The 18116-nt window shown below is 36.8% G+C and overlaps 1 protein-coding gene across 4 annotated transcripts in view; it reads left to right on the forward strand.

The window, feature by feature from the left end:
• The window catches only part of MORC4 (MORC family CW-type zinc finger 4), a 50149-nt gene that overhangs the window by 20085 nt on the left and 11948 nt on the right, over positions 1 to 18116 (forward strand). For 3 of the 4 annotated variants that reach the window (XM_074359907.1, XM_074359905.1, XM_074359908.1), the window contains 5 exons: positions 11069 to 11167; positions 14149 to 14277; positions 16036 to 16104; positions 16511 to 16562; positions 17938 to 18113. In XM_074359907.1, the coding sequence (XP_074216008.1) occupies positions 11069 to 11167; positions 14149 to 14277; positions 16036 to 16104; positions 16511 to 16562; positions 17938 to 18113 (525 nt within the window). The remainder of the gene's footprint in view (positions 1 to 11068; positions 11168 to 14148; positions 14278 to 16035; positions 16105 to 16510; positions 16563 to 17937; positions 18114 to 18116) is intronic. The other variant, XM_074359906.1, reaches the window with a different exon arrangement.

Consider the following 18116-nt stretch of genomic DNA (forward strand, 5'->3'; position numbering starts at 1 on the left):
TTAATGGGTAAGACCAATAAAGAATCAGAAAGGAACTTGACATTGAAGCTGAACCAGCAAGGATATTTTTAGGAGACAAAGAAAGGAGTTGTTAAAGCCAGTATATAATTGTTTTAAAACTTTTGGGGAGGGATGGATCATACATTCCTTCTTTAATTAAGTATTATGAGATATCTCCTACGTGCCAGATACTAGCTCCATAAGAATAAAAGATAACAATCATTGATGCCTATGAACAAATGGGATAAGATGTATGTAAATAAGAAACTTAAATATCTATAAAATAATTACTTTAATGGGAGATATATGCAAAATGGGAAGAACCTTTAAATATGCCTACCAGAGTCAAGGAAGGCTTCACAAAGCAAAATATATTTGACTTAAAACTTCAAGGAAAAATTGGAGTTTGTTTGGTAGACAGATAGGGGAAGGACATTCTAAGCAGAGGGAAGTATGTGAAAGGGCGAAGAGTGTTCTAGGAGTATTGAGAAAGAAGGCATAAGGACATTTGGTATTGTTTTCCTTGAAATCTCAATAGCAAACTTTTTCTTACAGTAGAGGAAAAGTAATTCCCCAAATCTCTTTTGTTTTGTGTCCAAAACTGTAGTAAAATTAGTTATATGTTGTACCTTAATTTATATAAAACCATAAGAATTTTAGGTTTAGTATTTGACAAAAAGAGAACTATTTGGATGGCAAGCCCAGATTAATTTCAGGGTAATTGGTTCTTGGTCACTAGGGCTCCTCATAGGTTATGATAACTGCTTGCCCTTAGTTTAAGTAAAATGATCTTTTGAGTCTGGCCCATAATGAAGATCTTTGACTAGGACTTGACTCATAAGAGTGAAAATTTAAAAATTACATGAGTTTGACAGAAGTCTCAGAGCCAAGTCATTCTGTTTCCCTTGAGTGAAAGGAATAGTGAATTTCTAGTGATTAATCAAATAGTTAAGATTTGTGAAACCCAAATGTTAGATATTAAAAATTACATAACATCTCTCTTTTGCCATCTTTGCCACATCCCCATCTACGTTTTAAGTTTTAGAGGTATTAGATCCTTGGTTTGTGATGTTTAGTTTCAGTATGATGAGTTTGAGCTGATGACCGGGGATCCAGATCTGGATATTCCATAGGCAGTAGGTTTATTCAGTTAAACATATAGGATTTCTGGCTTAAGTAGCTTAATATCTACTACACATTTTATTAAAAACAGAAATCTATTATACTATCTTGTATACAGAGTCTTCTGAGGATAATACATTTGCATAACTCATCCCAATTCTGGCATCATTTCCCTTTTTACTCAGTTTATTTTATATTAAATGAAAAGGTGTTTAGTTAAAAAATAAGGGAATTTGAGAGGATGGTTATAAAAGGTTGTCTGCTATCACAAACTCATCCTCTGTGTATTTACTTTAGATATCAAAGCTGCAAATGCTAAAAAAGATAGCAGCCATCATACTGCTGGAATGTCTACAAATAAATCATTTGTAATATCACTTTTAATAGTTGTGGATATCAGATTTCGGCTACAGCTATCAGGGCTCAAACTTACATTTTTAGAGTGAATTTTGGTTGAAGAAATGCGGTCAGCACATACTAACTGAGCACCTCACTGGTGCATAGCACAGTGGCTAGGCTTTGTGGAATTTTCCAGAGAAATTGAGATATGGTTGCTGTCTTTGAAGAGTTCACAGTCTAATGACAGATTGTCACATACACGAAATGGTTTAAAGAACAATAAACTGGATGTTTGATCAATCAAAACTAAGTGGTGTGGTATATGAAGCACTCCCTGACAGAACAGATAGGGAAGGTTTTAGGTAGAAGGTATGACCTGAAAGTAACCTTTAAGGATATAAGTTTTGGAAAAGGAGGGAAGGGAATTCCAGAATGGAATTACAGCATGAGCTAAGGCAGTGACAGGAACTCAGAATGGGAAGAATATGGGGAGTGGGGATAAGGGGATGTAACTGGAGTGAAGGGGGATAAAGTCAGATGGATAGAGTAGGGCCCTATTCTAGAGCAGGGTTTGGCAAATTTTTCTCTGAAGGGCCAGGAAGTAAATATTTTAAGCTTTGTGGGCCATGTGGTCTCTGTCACGACTACTCAATTCTGCTATAGTATGAAAGCAGCCATAGACAATAAGAATTAATAACGTGTCTGTGTCCAATACAATTTTATTTATGAAAACAGTGGCCTGTATTTGGCCCACAGGCTGTAGTTTGCTGACCCTGTTCTAGAGCCACAGTTCCCAACTCTGTGACAAGCTACACATAATGAACTTATGGGGAGCCACAGGATATTTAAATTGTGAGGGAAATACAGTGATACTTGACTCTTGCCTATAAGCAATAGAAATTATTTTCTGTTGTTGTGGTAACAAATTACTACAAACTTAGTGGCTTAGGACACTAATTTATTGTCTTAGAATTGTATTGGTTAGAAGTCTGTCACAGATCTCTGGGCATTGGCAAGGCTGCATTTATTCCTAGGGGCTCTAGGGGAAAATCTGTTGCTTTGACTTTTCCAACTTTTAGAGGCTGCCAGCATTCCTTGGCCCTCTTCCTCCACCATCATCAGTAGTGGGTTGGGTCCTCATATTGCATCATTCTGATGACATTACTCGTGTCATCACATCTCCTCCTCTGATTCTGACTCTTCTGCCTCACTTTTCCATTGTTAAGGATCCTTGTGATTAGGTTGGATAATTCAGGATAATCTAAAGGTCAGCTGATGAGTAACCTTAATTCCATCTTCAACCTTAATTCTCTCTTGCCATGTAACCTAATATATTCATAGGTTTCATGGATTATGACACAAGACATCTTTGGAGGACCATTATTCTGCCTACCACAGTCTGCCCTCTGAACCTGTAAGGTCCACTTACATCACACATTTACCCCATCTCAGCATCCCCCAAAATCTTTTTTTAAACATTTTTTATTGATTTATAATCATTTTACAATGTGTCAAATTCCAGTGTTCAGCACAATTTTTCAGTTATACATGAACATATATATATATTCATTGTCACATTTTTTTCTCTGTGAGCTACCATAAGATTTTGTGTATATTTCCCTGTGCTATACAGTATAATCTTGTTTATTGATTCTACAATTTTGAAATCCCATCTATCCCTTCCCACCCTCCACCCCCTTGACAACCACAAGTTTGTATTCTACATCTGTGAGTCTATTTCTGTTTTGTATTTACACTTTGTTTGTTTGTTTGTTTTTGTTTTTGTTTTTTAGATTCCACATATGAGCGATCTTATATGGTATTTTTCTTTCTCTTTCTGGCTTACTTCACTTAGAATGACATTCTCCAGGAGCATCCATGTTGCTGCAAATGGCATTATGTTGTCGGTTTTTATGGCTGAGTAGTATTCCATTGTATAAATATACCACTTCTTCTTTATCCAGTCACCTGTTGATGGACATTTAGGCTGTTACCATGTTTTGGCTATTGTAAATAGTGCTGCTATGAACATTAGGGTGCAGGTGTCATCCTGAAGTAGGATTCCTTCTGGATATAAGCCCAGGAGTGGGATTCCTGGGTCATACGGTAAGTCTATTCCTAGTCTTTTGAGGAATCTCCACACTGTTTTCCATAGTGGCTGCACCAAACTGCATTCCCACCAGCAGTGTAGGAGGGTTCCCCTTTCTCCACAGCTCTCCATTTGTCATTTGTGGATATCTGAATGACAGCCATTCTGACTGGTGTGAGGTGATACCTCATTGTAGTTTTGATTTGCATTTCTCTGATAATTAGTGATATTGAGCATTTTTTCATGTGCCTTTTGATCATTTGTATGTGTTCCTTGGAGAATTGTTTGTTTAGGTCTTCTGCCCATTTTTGGATTGGGTTGTTTATTTTTTTCTTATTGAGTTGTATGAGCTGCTTATATATTCTGGAGATCAAGCCTTTGTCGGTTTCATTTGCAAAGATCTTCTCCCATTCCGTAGGTTGTCTTTTTGTTTTACTTATGGTTTCCTTTGCTGTGCAGAAGCTTGTAAGTTTCATTAGGTCCCATTTGTTTATTCTTGCTTTTATTTCTATTGCTTGGGTAGGCTGTTCTAGGAGAATATTTTTGAGATGTATGTCAGATAATGTTTTGCCTATATTTTCCTCTAGGAGGTTTATTGTATCTTGTCTTATGTTTAAGCCTTTGATCCATTTTGAGTTGATTTTTGTGTATGGTGTGAGGGAGTGTTCTAGCTTCATTGCTTTACATGCTGCTGTCCAGTTTTCCCAACACCATTTGCTGAAGAGACTGTCTTTATTCCATTGTATATTCTTGCCTTCTTTGTCGAAGATGAGTTGACCAAAAGTTTGTGGGTTCATTTCTGGGCTCTCTATTCTGTTCCATTGGTCTATATGTCTGTTTTGGTACCAATACCATGCTGTTTTGATGACTGTAGCTCTATAGTGTTGTCTGAAGTCTGGGAGAGTTATTCCTCCAGCCTCTTTCTCTTCAGTAATGCTTTGGCAATTCTAGGTCTTTGATGGTTCCATATAAATTTTATTATGATTTGTTCTAGTTCTGTGAAATATGTCCTGGGTAATTTGATAGGGATTGCATTAAATCTGTAGATTGCCTTGGGCAGTGTGACCATTTTAACAATATTGATTCTTCCAATCCAAGATCATGGGATATCTTTCCATTTTTTAAAGTCTTCTTTAATTTCCTTCATCAATGGTTTATAGTTTTCTGTGTATAATTCTTTCATCTCCTTGGTTAGATTTATTCCCAAATATTTTATTACTTTGGGTGCTATTTTAAAGGGGATTGTTTCTTTACTTTCTTTTTCTGTTGATTCATCGTTAGTGTAAAGAAATGCAACTGATTTTTTAACGTTAATCTTGTAACCTGCTACCTTGCTGAATTGTTCGATCAGCTCTAGTAGTTTTTGTGTGGACCTTTTAGGGTTTTCTATATATAGTAACATGTCATTGGCATATAGTGACACTTTTACCTCTTCTTTTCCAATTTGGATCCCTTTTATTTCTCTCTCTTGCCTGACTGCTGTGGCTAGGACTTCTAGGACTGTGTTGAATAGGAGTGGTGATAGTGGGCAGCCTTGTCTTGTCCCAGATTTTAGTGTGAAGCTTTTGAGTTTTTCACCATTGAGTACTATGCTGGCTGTAGGTTTGTCATATATAGCTTTTATTATGTTGAAATATGTTCCCTCTATACCCACTTTGGCGAGAGTTTTTGTCATAAATGGGTGTTGAATTTTATCAAATGCTTTTTCTGCATCTATTGAGATGATCATGTGGTTTTTGTCCTTTCTCTTGTTGATGTGATGTATTACATTGATTGATTTGCATATGTTGAACCACCCTTGTGTCCCTGGGATGAACCCCACTTGGTCATGATGTATAATCCTTTTTATGTGCTGTTGGATTCTATTTGCTAATATTTTGGTGAGGATTTTGGAGTCTATGTCCGTCAGTGATATTGGCCTATAATTCTCTTTTTTGGTAGTGTCTTTGCCTGGTTTTGGTATCAGGGTGATGGTGGCTTCATAGAATGAGTTTGGGAGTATTCCCTCCTTTTCAATCTTCTGGAAGAGTTTGAGAAGGACTGGTATGAGTTCTTCTTTGTATGTTTGGTAGAATTCCCCAGTGAAGCCGTCCGGTCCTGGACTTTTATTTGTAGGAAGGTTTTTTATTGCTATTTCGATTTCATTTCTAGTGATCAGTTTGTTCAAGTGGTCAGTTTCTTCTTGATTCAGTCCCAAAATCTTAACTCTTACATCAACTCAAAGTCTAAACTCTTGTCTTAATGTCGTCAGCTCAAAATCCCCAAATCTCCTCATCTAAATCAAATATGGGTGATACTCTGAGTCTGATGCAATATATTAGTGTAAAATTCTGCTCCATCTGCAGATGTATCTTTTTTTTTTGTATTTTGCTCCTAAAATTTAATGATGGGACAGGCATAGGATATCAGTTATAGATATTCCAGTTTAAACATGGAGGAAATATTGGAGGAAAAAAGAACCACAAGATTCCAAGCAATTTCAAAATCCAGTCAAGCCAACTCCATTAAATTTCAAGACCTGGGAATAATCTGGGGCTTTCAACTCCACCCTCTGGATTTAAGGCTCTGTTCTCTGGGTTCATGGCACCACCCTCAGAGTCATCTTTCCTTCTTCATGTAAAGTAGGATGTATTTTCAGCTGAGTAGTTTCATCAGCCTGTTTCCTGACTGTAGAGTTTTGAGGGTCCAAAAACTGTCTTTCATCTATACTCTCTCTGTCCCTTTCAATCCAATCCAGTCTAGCAATTTTTGTTCTCGTATACTATTCTTAAGGACCTTGTGGGTCTCAAGTATATATGGTGGATATTCACTCCATTAGACAACACTCTTGACAGGTCTTTCCTAGATAATCCTATTTCTGTTCTTGGCTCTGCTGAGATGGTGGTAGAGATCTGATTGAAATGTTTAATCTTTTCAGAGAGGTTTTTGTGTGACCCAATACATTGACCTTTTGATCTTCCTGAAGTAATAGCAAAAGATTGTCCAGCCACTGCCTTGGCTTTTTCTCTAGAGCATGTATTCTTGACAGTGAATCTCTAAGTTTTAGCATCCTTTGTTGTCTGGATAAGTTGATAGTTTCCAAAATCATTAAGTCCTGGTTCTTTTTGTTTAACAATTTTTCCCTCAATTTCTTTCCTTCCTTTCACATTTTATGTAAGCAGCAACCAACACCAGGACATACTTTCAACACTTTGCTTGGAAATCCCCTTGGCTAAATATCCAGTTTTATCATTTATAAGTTCTGCTTTCCACATAACTGTAGGACACAATTCTGCTGAGCTTTCTGCCACTATAAGGATCACCTTCCCTCAAGTTTTCCAATTATATGTTCCTCATTTCCTTCTGAGCCTTCACCAGCAACAACTTTAACACCCATAATTCTACTAACAGTCTGTTCACAATGTTTCAGAAATTCTCTGAGGAAATTTGTGTTTTCTGTACCATGCTCTGTGCTTCTGAGCCCTCACAGTGGGATGTTTAACATCCATATTTCTAATAACAGTCTGTTCAAGGTAATCCAGGCAATTTCTGTGATGCTCCTCAAATTCTTCCAGCCTCTGCTCACTGCCCAATTCCAAAGCTACTTCTTCTGCACTTTTAGGTATTTGTTATAGTAGCACCCCACTTCCAGGTACAAAAATGTTTACATTCCTTTTGATTACATCACATCTTTGTGAATCTGGGTTTTTTTGTGATTTCTGTGATAAAAAGCAAGTAATAGATAAAAATCAGTATTGAATAAGAAATGAGGGAAGCTGTGTCCAATTTGATTCCAAGGTTTGAGTGGTTGAGCAGTACCCAACAGGCATACCCATCCCACTATATGTAATTGTGGCTATTTAAGAATGAAGTAGAATTGTTTTTAATTTATATATATATAATTTTTTTCAAATGGATACTAAATTTTAGTACATAAATACTTATAAAGTTGTTTGGACCTAACTGTTTAATAGTAAATGGAACTAGTACATATTTCTTTTGACCGAAGGGTGTCGTGAAAAACTTGAGACACTAAAGGTGCCATGAACCAAGATGGTTTGAGAACTTCTGTCTTAGAGGGACATTGGATAGAGTAGTTGATACTTTAAGCAATGAGAATTCATTGCATATTTTTGAATAGAGAAGTGACTTGAAACAATTCTATCTTAAGAATATAGTACATTGTACTTATGCACTGCTTTATGGTGTATAAGCTGCTTTATGTGAAAGCACTTTATAAACCATATGTCAGTTGATAAATCTGAAAACAGAATGCAGAATAGATTGAAAAAAAAAGATTAAATGCTATTGGAGTAATCTAGGTATGAGGTGACGACCTGAAATAAGAGTAGCTGTGAAAAAGGAAGTATATGACAGATAGTGTGAAAAAAAGATCAGAAAATTTGGTGATATATTAATAATGGGATAAGGGAAATAAAGGAGAGGAAAGAATCAAAGGTCACTTCAAAGCCTCAAATTGAGTAGACTGGGACATTGGCAGGATCATTGATAGATAATGAAGTTGGGAAAAGGAACAGTTTCATGTAGTGGCAATGGTGGAAACTTGATTGTAGAGGATTAAGACAAGAGAGAATGAAGAGGAGGTAGTAGGTATAGACCACATATACCAAGTTTGGGGAAGTAGAAGGGAGGAGATTAACAGAACAGTGGAGTCAAGGCAGGTTTTTGCAAGAAGGAGTGGGGTTTCAGAATACATGAGAACGGTGTCTTGATTGAGGTGATGCTTGCATGGCTGTATGCATTTCTCAAAACTGATAGAACTGCACACTTTAAAAGATGAATTTTATCCTGTGTAAATTTTACCTTAATATTTTTGCCTGAATACATGAGAACAGAAGTTTATTTTTATGTTTTAAGTTGAGCTATAATTCACATACCATAAATGTCACCATTTTAAATGGTATACTTCAGTGGTTTTTAGTATTTTCAAAAAGGTGTACAACCATCACCACTCTCTAACTCCAAAACATTTTCATCATCCCCAAAAGGAACCCCTTGTCCACTAGCAGTCATTCTCCATTTCCCCTCCTCTCCAACCCCTGGTGACCACATATCTAGTAACTTTTTTCATTTTTTACTGTGGTAAAGCATACCTAGCATAAAATTTACCATCTTAACCATTTTTAAGTGTACAGTTTGGTGGTATTAAGTACATTTATACTGTTATGCAACCATCACCACCATCCATCTCCAGAACTCTTTATCTTGCAAAACTAAAATTCTCTACCTATTACACAGTAACTCCCCATTCTTAACTCTTCCTGGCCCTTGGCAACCACCATTCTAATTTTTGTCTATGAATTTGACTACTATGAGTACCTCATATAAGTGAAATCATGCAATATTTGTCTTTTGGGACTGGCTTGTTTCATGAACATAATGTCCTCAAGGTTCATCTATGTTGTAGCATATGTCAGAATTTCCTTCCTTTAAAGCTGAATAATAATCTATTGTATGTATATACTGCATTTTGCATTTTGTCCATCAGTGGACACTTGGGTTGCTTCCACATTTTAGCTCTTCTGATTTGTAGTCTGTGATTTTGTCTAATATTCGTATAGCCATCCTTGCTCTCTTTTGGTTACTATTTATATGAGATATCCTTTTCCATTCTTTCACTTTCAACTTATTTGTGTCTTTGTATCTAAAGTTAGTCTCCAATAGACAGCATATACTTAGATCATTTTTTAAACCCATATATATTACCTATCTCTCTGTATCTTTTGTTTGGAGAGTTTAATCCATTTACATTTAAAGTAATTATTGATAAAAAGGACTTCTGTCATTTTGCTATTTATTTTACATGCTCTTTATAGATATTTTGTCCCTCATCTCCTGTATTACTATCTTCTTTTGTGTTTAGTTGATTTTTGGTAGTGAAACCTTTAAATTCTTTTCATTTCCTTTTGTGTATGTTTTATAGTTATTTCTTTGTGGTTACAAAGGGATTACATGATCCTGTGATCAGGAGTAGCAAACAGTGATCAGAGCACAAATCCCCAGTATTTAGAGGACAGGGTCCTTTTTGCCCACCCTGGCTCCTGCAAGCTGCTCTTGGAACATGTGCACAGACAGCTGCCTGTCAGAGGACTGGGGTAGGAAATGAATAGCTACCACTAAAAGCTGAAATTTGCCAATTTATCATCCAAGAATTCCCCTGGAAATTATAGGTCTTCAGTAGACTCCAGAGTTCCAAATAGTTACATTAGACAGATTCTGCCAGGGCAATTGTTTTCTAGATGGGGAGGCAGATTCCTGGTGCTTCCTGTTCTACCATCTTCCCAGAATCCCATCTAATCTACTTTTTTCAAATGATTGATTGATTGATTGATTGATTGATTGATTGATTGATTTTTTTTAATGGAGGTACTGGGGATTGAACCCAGGGCCTCATGCATGCTAAACATGTACTCTACCTCTACCATTGAGCAATACCACCACCACCACCCCCAATCTACATTTTTTAAGTAGATTAAAAGTAGAATTTTAAGAGAAAACAAGGAATGGTTCTTCATCTGTGACTTTTAGATAAGGATATAAGCATAGAGGTAGGAACATTGGTATGTTGTAGGGGAATAAGATTTTTATAGGGAAGCTTATATATAATTATTTTAATCTTCTCTGTGCAGTCAGAATCTAATTTAATATGAGTAAGGAGTTAAGGAAGAATTCCTCTTTAGGAGAGAAGAGGTCTGCAAAACACTTGGGGAATGATCCAGGGAGTCAAGAGATTTTCAAAATACTAAATTTGTAGTATTTCAATTATCTACAGCTCTACATTAAGTTGTAATCCTGGGTTGTAGAATTAAATAGGAATTAGTCACTAGAAATTGGCAGTTTTTAAAAGTAAAATTCAGGTTTTATACACATTATATCATTTGACCCTGGGTCTGCTTTTGTTCATTTGGGAAAAGATAAAGGAGAAAAGGCAAGAGCCATAATTACAGTACAGCCTCCACTAACAGCTATGTGGTGGAAGGTTGAAGGAGACTTTGTTGCCCATTGGTGCTGTAACTGCTATGATCAACATTTAGATGAAGAACTATATAGACATTTTAGTATTTGATTGATTTGTAATAGATAGGGTGCAGTATTTGACCCTCTGACTTTCAACTTGGTCCTGAATTGTTTATCTGTAGTTATCTGACAATAACCCCCCAATAACATATCTACTATTTAGTCTTCCGTCATTGTCTCTAATATCAGCTCCCCTCACCACGATTCTAAAAGCCCTGAAAATTTGGAGAACACAGTATTTTTTAAGACTTGTAATCATCTTATCTTTTCAACCAAAGTGACTATTCAATATTATGACTTTGTCATTTTGACATGTAACTTGCAAAGGCATTGGATTCCCATCCTAGTTTCTGAAAGTTTAGATGTTCAAACCTATGGTGGATATTCTAAATTGCTGGTTTCTGTTAAATGGTAGCATCTTAAAGATTGCAGAATTATTCAACAAATTCTCAACATTGATATGCTTAAGTACATTTATTTATTTATTTATTTTTCTGTCAGGTTGACAATAAATGCCCTTGCCCAGAAGCTCAATGCTTATTGGAAGGAAAAGACCTCCCAAGAGAATTTTGAGACCTCAGCCATAGTCAGGCCAATACCGTGAGTAGTAACTTTAGAATATAAAAATATTAAGGGTAATTTCTATAGAGCAAATGGAAGGAATAGGGTAAGGTGGTGTTTTTGCATAAGGAAGTTTAATTAACTAAAAACAGGAAATCACAGGTACTAACTTCATCATTCTCTCTAGACCTCTTCATTCTGGTATAACACTTATGTTGTTTGGATCATAAATATGAAGAGTTTAGTACTGTCAGTTTATCCTATAGGCAGTGTGATATAGTGGAAGATGATAGGTATTTAAATCAGCTACTCCTGGTTTTAAAATCTGGATCTGCTTCTTAATAGTTGGGTGAGCTTGAGTAAGTAAGTCCTTTCACCTCTCTGAGTATATTCAATAAGGTGACATAACCTTTTTAGCACAGTACCTGGTATATAGTAGGCATTCAGAAATCTTAGCAAACTTCCCTTCCCTTTATTCCTAGTGAACATTGTTGGAACCGTACCAAGAAATTTGATAATAGAAATAGAGAACCCAAAACATCAGAAAAATGTAGAATTTATTGAATCTAAGACAGGGAATTATACACAGAATGGTGGATCAGGATGAAATGCCTCAGTAAGCCAAGAAAGGAGCATAACACAGAGGATAGAGTGGGTAATAACACGTATACAGTCAATTACACCATCAAGACAAAGACTAGAGTGTTAAAAGTTCATTTTGGGATAAGCACCTGTTTTTTTAGATGGAAATCATCAGACAAATGTGTGATATAAAATTTTGTTCCAAATGCAACATGATTCACTGCCATATGAATATCACTGTCTTATTCTAAAGATCCTTGCTCATGCCCAACCTCCATGATTTTCAAAGAAATGCAGATTAAGATGAGATGCCTTTTTTGCCTTTTAAGTAAGCAGTGACTAATGCAATAAAATAGATGTTCATATATTCCTAGAGTGTGTGTATGTATGCTATATAGCCTTTCTGGAGATAGAATTGTAATAATGATTATTTATTAAGTACTTACTTATATGTCAGGTACTTGTCTAAGTTCTTTCCATGTTTTTACATTTATTTAATCATCACAACAACTTTGTGAACTAGACAGATGATATTATTACTTCTTTGCAAATGTAGACACTGACACACTGAGCGCTTAAATAACTTGTTCAAGACTAGACAAGTAGAAACTGGTAGATCCAAGGTCCAAAATTATAGGCAGCCCAGCTCCCAAACCCAAGTTCTTAATCACAACACCCTTCTGGAAGGATGCAATGAGAAGGATATGTCATAGCCCCTGCAACTACCTATTTATTACAAGCACGAGCTAAAAGCCTCTCCTGTCTGCCTGGATGAAAGGATCTACTATGGCCTGCATGTAACCTGAGGCAGGGAGTTGCTGTCTCTAATGCTTGTCCCTGACAGAGTAATATTAGCGTGCTTCTGCAAGAGACTCTTCTGTGCATGTGCATGTAAAACCAAAGCTAATAGGACCTTTCTTCTCTGTTTCCATTACTGCTGAAACTGCTTTCTCTGGCTCTAAGTAAAACAGTCGCTGTATGGAAATATATAGACACCAGAGGTCAGGCCTGAGCTTAGAGCTTAGAGGTTGCAAGCCTGGAGCATCCTGCAGCTAGGAGATAGGAAGCTGTGTGTCCAAAAATGTGTATGAATTCTCTTTGTTAAAACAGAGTCTTGAACAAGAAGGGGACATTGTATTTGAGTGGTAGACTTAATGAGCATCTTTTATTTTCTTTTTTATATCTTTATATGTTTTCTAGTTTTTCTATATACACTGATATTGCTTTTATAAGTAGGAAAAAAGGACTATTTAAAAAGATAAGAAAAATATTGAACTAAGACATAAAAGAATCACACTACTTTATTAAAATGTCTAGTATAAGAGCAGTATAAATGTAACATACAGAAAACTGTCCTAGGCTAAATTACAGGGTTTACAACTTGGTTCTAGGTGCCTCTCTACTCTCTTTCTGTGCTTTTCTCCAGCCTTTCCCCTTCCCACTCTGATCTGCCTTTCACATATTAGATGCTGACTACTTCTGCTATATATGGACCACCTCCTCTAACAGAGAAACACATTCACTTTAAAGTGTAGGTCATTGGGTTACACTTCCTGGGGGAGATGGAAATGGGTATGTGTTTTAAAAGTAGAACTCTTGAAGAATTTTATCTTAATAATTTAACCCAGTTGTTGGACTGGAGCCACCATTTCTAGTTATGAAATGTAATCAAATTTGTTACTTTTTCGGATTAACTTTGGGAATATCAAACTAATAAAATTTTGATTTAAGTATAAACAAAGAAATTTTGAAAGGTAAAAAAAGAGGACTAGGGAGACTGCAGGGAAATGGGATAGACATTTTGATGACGATGCTTCAATAACTCTCAGAAATGCATTTCAAATCTATCATGGGATTGTATAGAAGCAAATAAAATGATACTATGGGTTTTACTTTTTAGTAATACTATAATATATATAAATTTTTTTGCTGATTAATGAATTTTCAAGTTAAAATTATCCTTTTGTTTGCTTAGAACAAGAGATGCTGGGATAGATGGGAGGGCATAGCTCAGAGGTAGAGCACATGCTTAGCATGGGCAAGGTCCTAGGTTCAATCCCAGTACCTCCACTTAAAATTAACTAAATAAATAAACCCAATTAACTCCCCCTGCAAAAAAATTTTTTAATTAAAAAAAGAAAAGGAAAAAAAAGAGAGATTCTGGGATAAATACTATTGACTTCTATAACATGGTAGCTCACCACGTTAAGACTTGCTACTATTTTTCATATCCATATCTGGTCTAGTTCTATCATTATTTTATCTGTGAAGATCAAGATATATATATATATATTTTTTTTTAGACATCTAACTATAGTATTTCTAACACATTTCATATATAAAATCATGTTTTTTTTGCTTTTAGGGTATGCCTCCCTAATATAAGACAGAGCACAGAGCTAGAATATACAGTCATACTTCTGTTTTCCTTCACTCAGGAAGATTCCTGATCAGACATGGGTACAATGTGATGAATGTCTTAAATGGAGAAAGCTTCCTGGCAAGGTTGATCCATCTACATTACCTGCAAGATGGTTTTGTTACTATAATTCCCATCCAAAGTACAGGTAAGGTTAAGACTCACTATTATGCCAGAGATAACACCTGATTTGTCTCTATATTCTAAAACGTTCTTCATCTCAAATCCACAGTCTTCAGCCTGGCATTCAAGCCCCTGTGCTAACTGGTCCCACTCTACCTATCCAGCCTTATTATTCATTGTATCTTAACACAAACCCTCTGCTTTAGCAGGCCTGTAGCTTCACTCTTCCCTGCACGTGCCACACATATTCCCTCCTCCATGACTTGATGTTGTCATCCCACTTGCTTACAGTGGCTTTCTGCATTCCATCTGCATCCAAATTGTATCTGTCTGGAAAGCTTATTTTGTGTGATACTTCTCTGTTGACAGTAGTTTACAGTGATTTTACTCTGGCTTCCTGTGGTATTTAATTCTTGACATTTGTTCACATACTATTTGAATTTTTCGGATGTTTTTCATGTGTATGAACTTGGGCTCTTCAAGCGATTGTAAACTATTCGAGAATAAGGGATTTACTTTTCAGGTTGAGTCGATGCTTTTCTTCATATGCTTCCTATACCTGAATCTGTTATAGTACCTATTGTACATTCAATGTATGTTTGTCTTTCTAATATATTCCTTGAAGCAGCTAACATCTAGATAGTGCCTGGCATAGCCATAAGCATTCATTTCAATTTAACAGATATTTTTGATCTAAGTCAGTCTCATAGGTTCATAGTAATAACTCAGTTTGCTTCAATTCAGCTGTGACTTTCTTAATTTTTTTTCTGCAGAGTAAATCCTGACAGAGAAAAGGTACTAACCCAGAATATGCTTTTTAGAAAAAGTAAAAGTTTAAAAGGGAGAAAATTAAGTAAATGAAGTCCAGGTCTGTAATGAGCAAGCATTCCCCCATAGTCTCCAGATGTGCTTCAGTACCTCTCCAGGGAGAGTAACTGGGATTGTGTGATTAAAACATGGGACAGAGTGCTTAGAAGTCTCAGTTTTTGAATCCTGTATATCCTATCAGTTTATACTTAGTCCAGAAGACATAACCTCTCAGGGCACTTTGTCGCCTTATAAAATGGGTATAACATAGGGTTTCCACTTATTACTAATTTTTGTTTATTTGTTCCTAGGAATTTTCTGAATACATGTTCTAGTACTCTTTTCAGCTTTTACTCCCAAAATTCTCTTCTTCAGAATAAGCTAAATACTACATATAGCAAATGTCTTTTCATTTATAGAATCCTCTCTTTCTCCTCTTAGCTAATCTTTGTTCTGTTCTTTTTTATAATGGAAGCTCCTAGTCTCTTCTTGCTGCTGTCATAGCCTCTGATTTTCTTGTTCAGGCATCATCACATAGTTTAGGGATTCTTCTGCTTCTAGACTGCACTTTGGGAGTTACTTTCCTAGTAGACGAGAGGCAAAAGGCCTAGGTTCTAGTTTCAGCAATATTCCTTTGTGTGGAACCTCAAGCAAGTCTCTTGTGCTTGAACCTCACTGTGTAAATATAGAGATTATGTTTTATGCTGTCCACCATAATATGAATTTTGTAGCTATCAGGTACTTTGAATGACTTGGGAGAAAGGTGATACATGCACCAAAAATAATGATATGATATACCTCGAAATAAGAACTGCTACATGTTAACCTGCACACAGGTTTTGTAATACGGGTAGAGTCTGAACTCTATAACGTTGGAAGGTTGTTAACCTGCCTTGTCATAGTTGGGAGGAAAGTAAGGGGTAAAAATGAAGGACACGTTTTGTTTCCAAAAGATGATTTCTTCTCTGTACTACAGGAGATGCTCTGTTCCAGAGGAACAAGAACTCATTGATGAAGACCTGTACTTGAACAAAGCTAAGAAACAGTTGAGTATACCCGAGGTGGTGTTCTGTATCATGCAGTAGTGCAGCCTGAGCCTTCCTAATAGGACAGGGGAATTTTGAGACGAGAGATGACTTTCTTTGTTTTGTTTATAATGATTTCCCTATTGATCTCTCTGTTCTTCTAATTCTTTATTCTTTGTAATCATCTCCTGAATGTCTCAACTAGTGGTTGACTTAGCCTCTCTCCTTCCCCCGCTCCTCTTTTGATAGGACATTTGAAAGCTCTCTTTAATCATAGAGTTCAGGAAGGAACCCTTAGTTACAAAAAGAGGCTCACACTATTTCTAGTTTAGAAGGAACATTTCAGCCTAAATCTACAATGGTAATCCATTTCAGACTGAGAAATTTCATGAGTGAACTAAATAGCACTTTTATCTTCTCCTATAGAGATCAAACTGTTGAGAAGAAGAAGTTGCCAATGGAAAATGACAGCCACCAGGTGAGAGACAGCCCACCCTCATCCTTTTCTCACATAAAATTTTCCCCAACAGAAGACATAGGTTGAAGGAAGCAGCACTCTTGAAAGCTGCATAGAAATAATGAACCATTTGTTCTAGTGGTCTTTTTTTTCATTGGATGTTTTGATTTTGCTTTGATCTGCTGCTACTGATGTTCAGATCACCAAAAATAGATGAGCCAAATCATTTATTGCCCATATTTAGATTCAGTACTGATTCTGGACAGTGTGAATGTCATATTTGTTGTCACAGAATATTCAGGGTTATGTTCCATCCTCATACAGGCTGCTCCTGTTGAGTGTCTGGTTTTCCTCAGTCTCCTTTCTTCCAGGATTCAGGGGTGATTCCTTCCTCCTTCCTTGGGAAGAAGGGGTGGTTCTTTGTGCCCCTTCCCTATCCCTGCTTTCAGGCTGGCTGGCTTTATAAAGACTCTGCTGTTTTGAATTTTCAGGAGCACTGTCTCTCGGACATGGTTGCCCAGCTCCGGACGCTGAAGGGTGCAATAAGGTTGGCCGTCCTTTCAGGGACACTCCTTTCCTGACAGCCACCATAGCACCCATATATCTTCCCCTCCCAACCTTGCCTTTCTGCATGATTTTCCTCTTGACCCTCTTTCCCAGAGATATCTGCTAGTAGCATGTTAGATTCACTTTCCACCCACTCAGTCAGGGTAGGTCAGACTGGTGAGGATAGAGGCAAAAAAATACTAATTCTTCTGACACCCTACCAAGACCCAGGTGTATTCATAAACAGGTTTCATACCCTAATGTCTTGGCTCAATAGTCTAATCTAGAGATTGGGAGATTTCCTGGGACTGCCCTGTCCTCAGTCAGTTTACCTCCCCTTTATACTCCTTCACCTTCATCATTCATACTATCTTCATAAGCTGGCTCTCCCACAAGATCCCAGATGCATGTCTCTGTGTGTGTGCAATGTGAATACATGTTAGTCTCGCATGCATTTCTCCAAGACCAGCACAGACTCTTGCTGCAGTGCTTATTCCCTCCATCCCTGCCCTCATCACAGATCTCAGAGGAGTGAAAACTCAGCCTTAAACTGGGTCACAGTAGAGAATTAGACACTGATTAGGGGACCTGGGTTTGTGTTGTGGGTGGGATGACTCTAGGAGCCAATAAGTGATTTGGGGAGGTCTGTTGGTGTCCAGCTGATAAGGTTATAACTGAACATGCCTGGGGTCAGTGTTCTAGTGTTCATTACTGCGCACTGTTTGTTTTGTGTAGGAAACAGTTTCTTTTTATTTGGCCAAGTGTTCTTTCCTAGCATCAGAGGATTGACTCATCCTTTGGTATTTAGTTTGAAATTGGGATTTTAATGAATTGTTTCTTTCTTTACTAGGTATTCACTAATCCACTGAAGATCCCTTCTATTCAAGATATGGATGACTTGAATAATAAGACAACTGGATATGAGGGAATTGATAGCCCAGGCCAGCTTTCATCTGTTGGAGAAGAAAGCAGAACACCTTCTCTTCAACTTAAGCCTCTGGATTCCAGTGTTTTTCCATTTTCCAGGTG

This window comes from Camelus bactrianus, chromosome X (genome assembly GCF_048773025.1).
Source record: "Camelus bactrianus isolate YW-2024 breed Bactrian camel chromosome X, ASM4877302v1, whole genome shotgun sequence".
Taxonomy (NCBI): Eukaryota; Metazoa; Chordata; class Mammalia; order Artiodactyla; family Camelidae; genus Camelus; species Camelus bactrianus.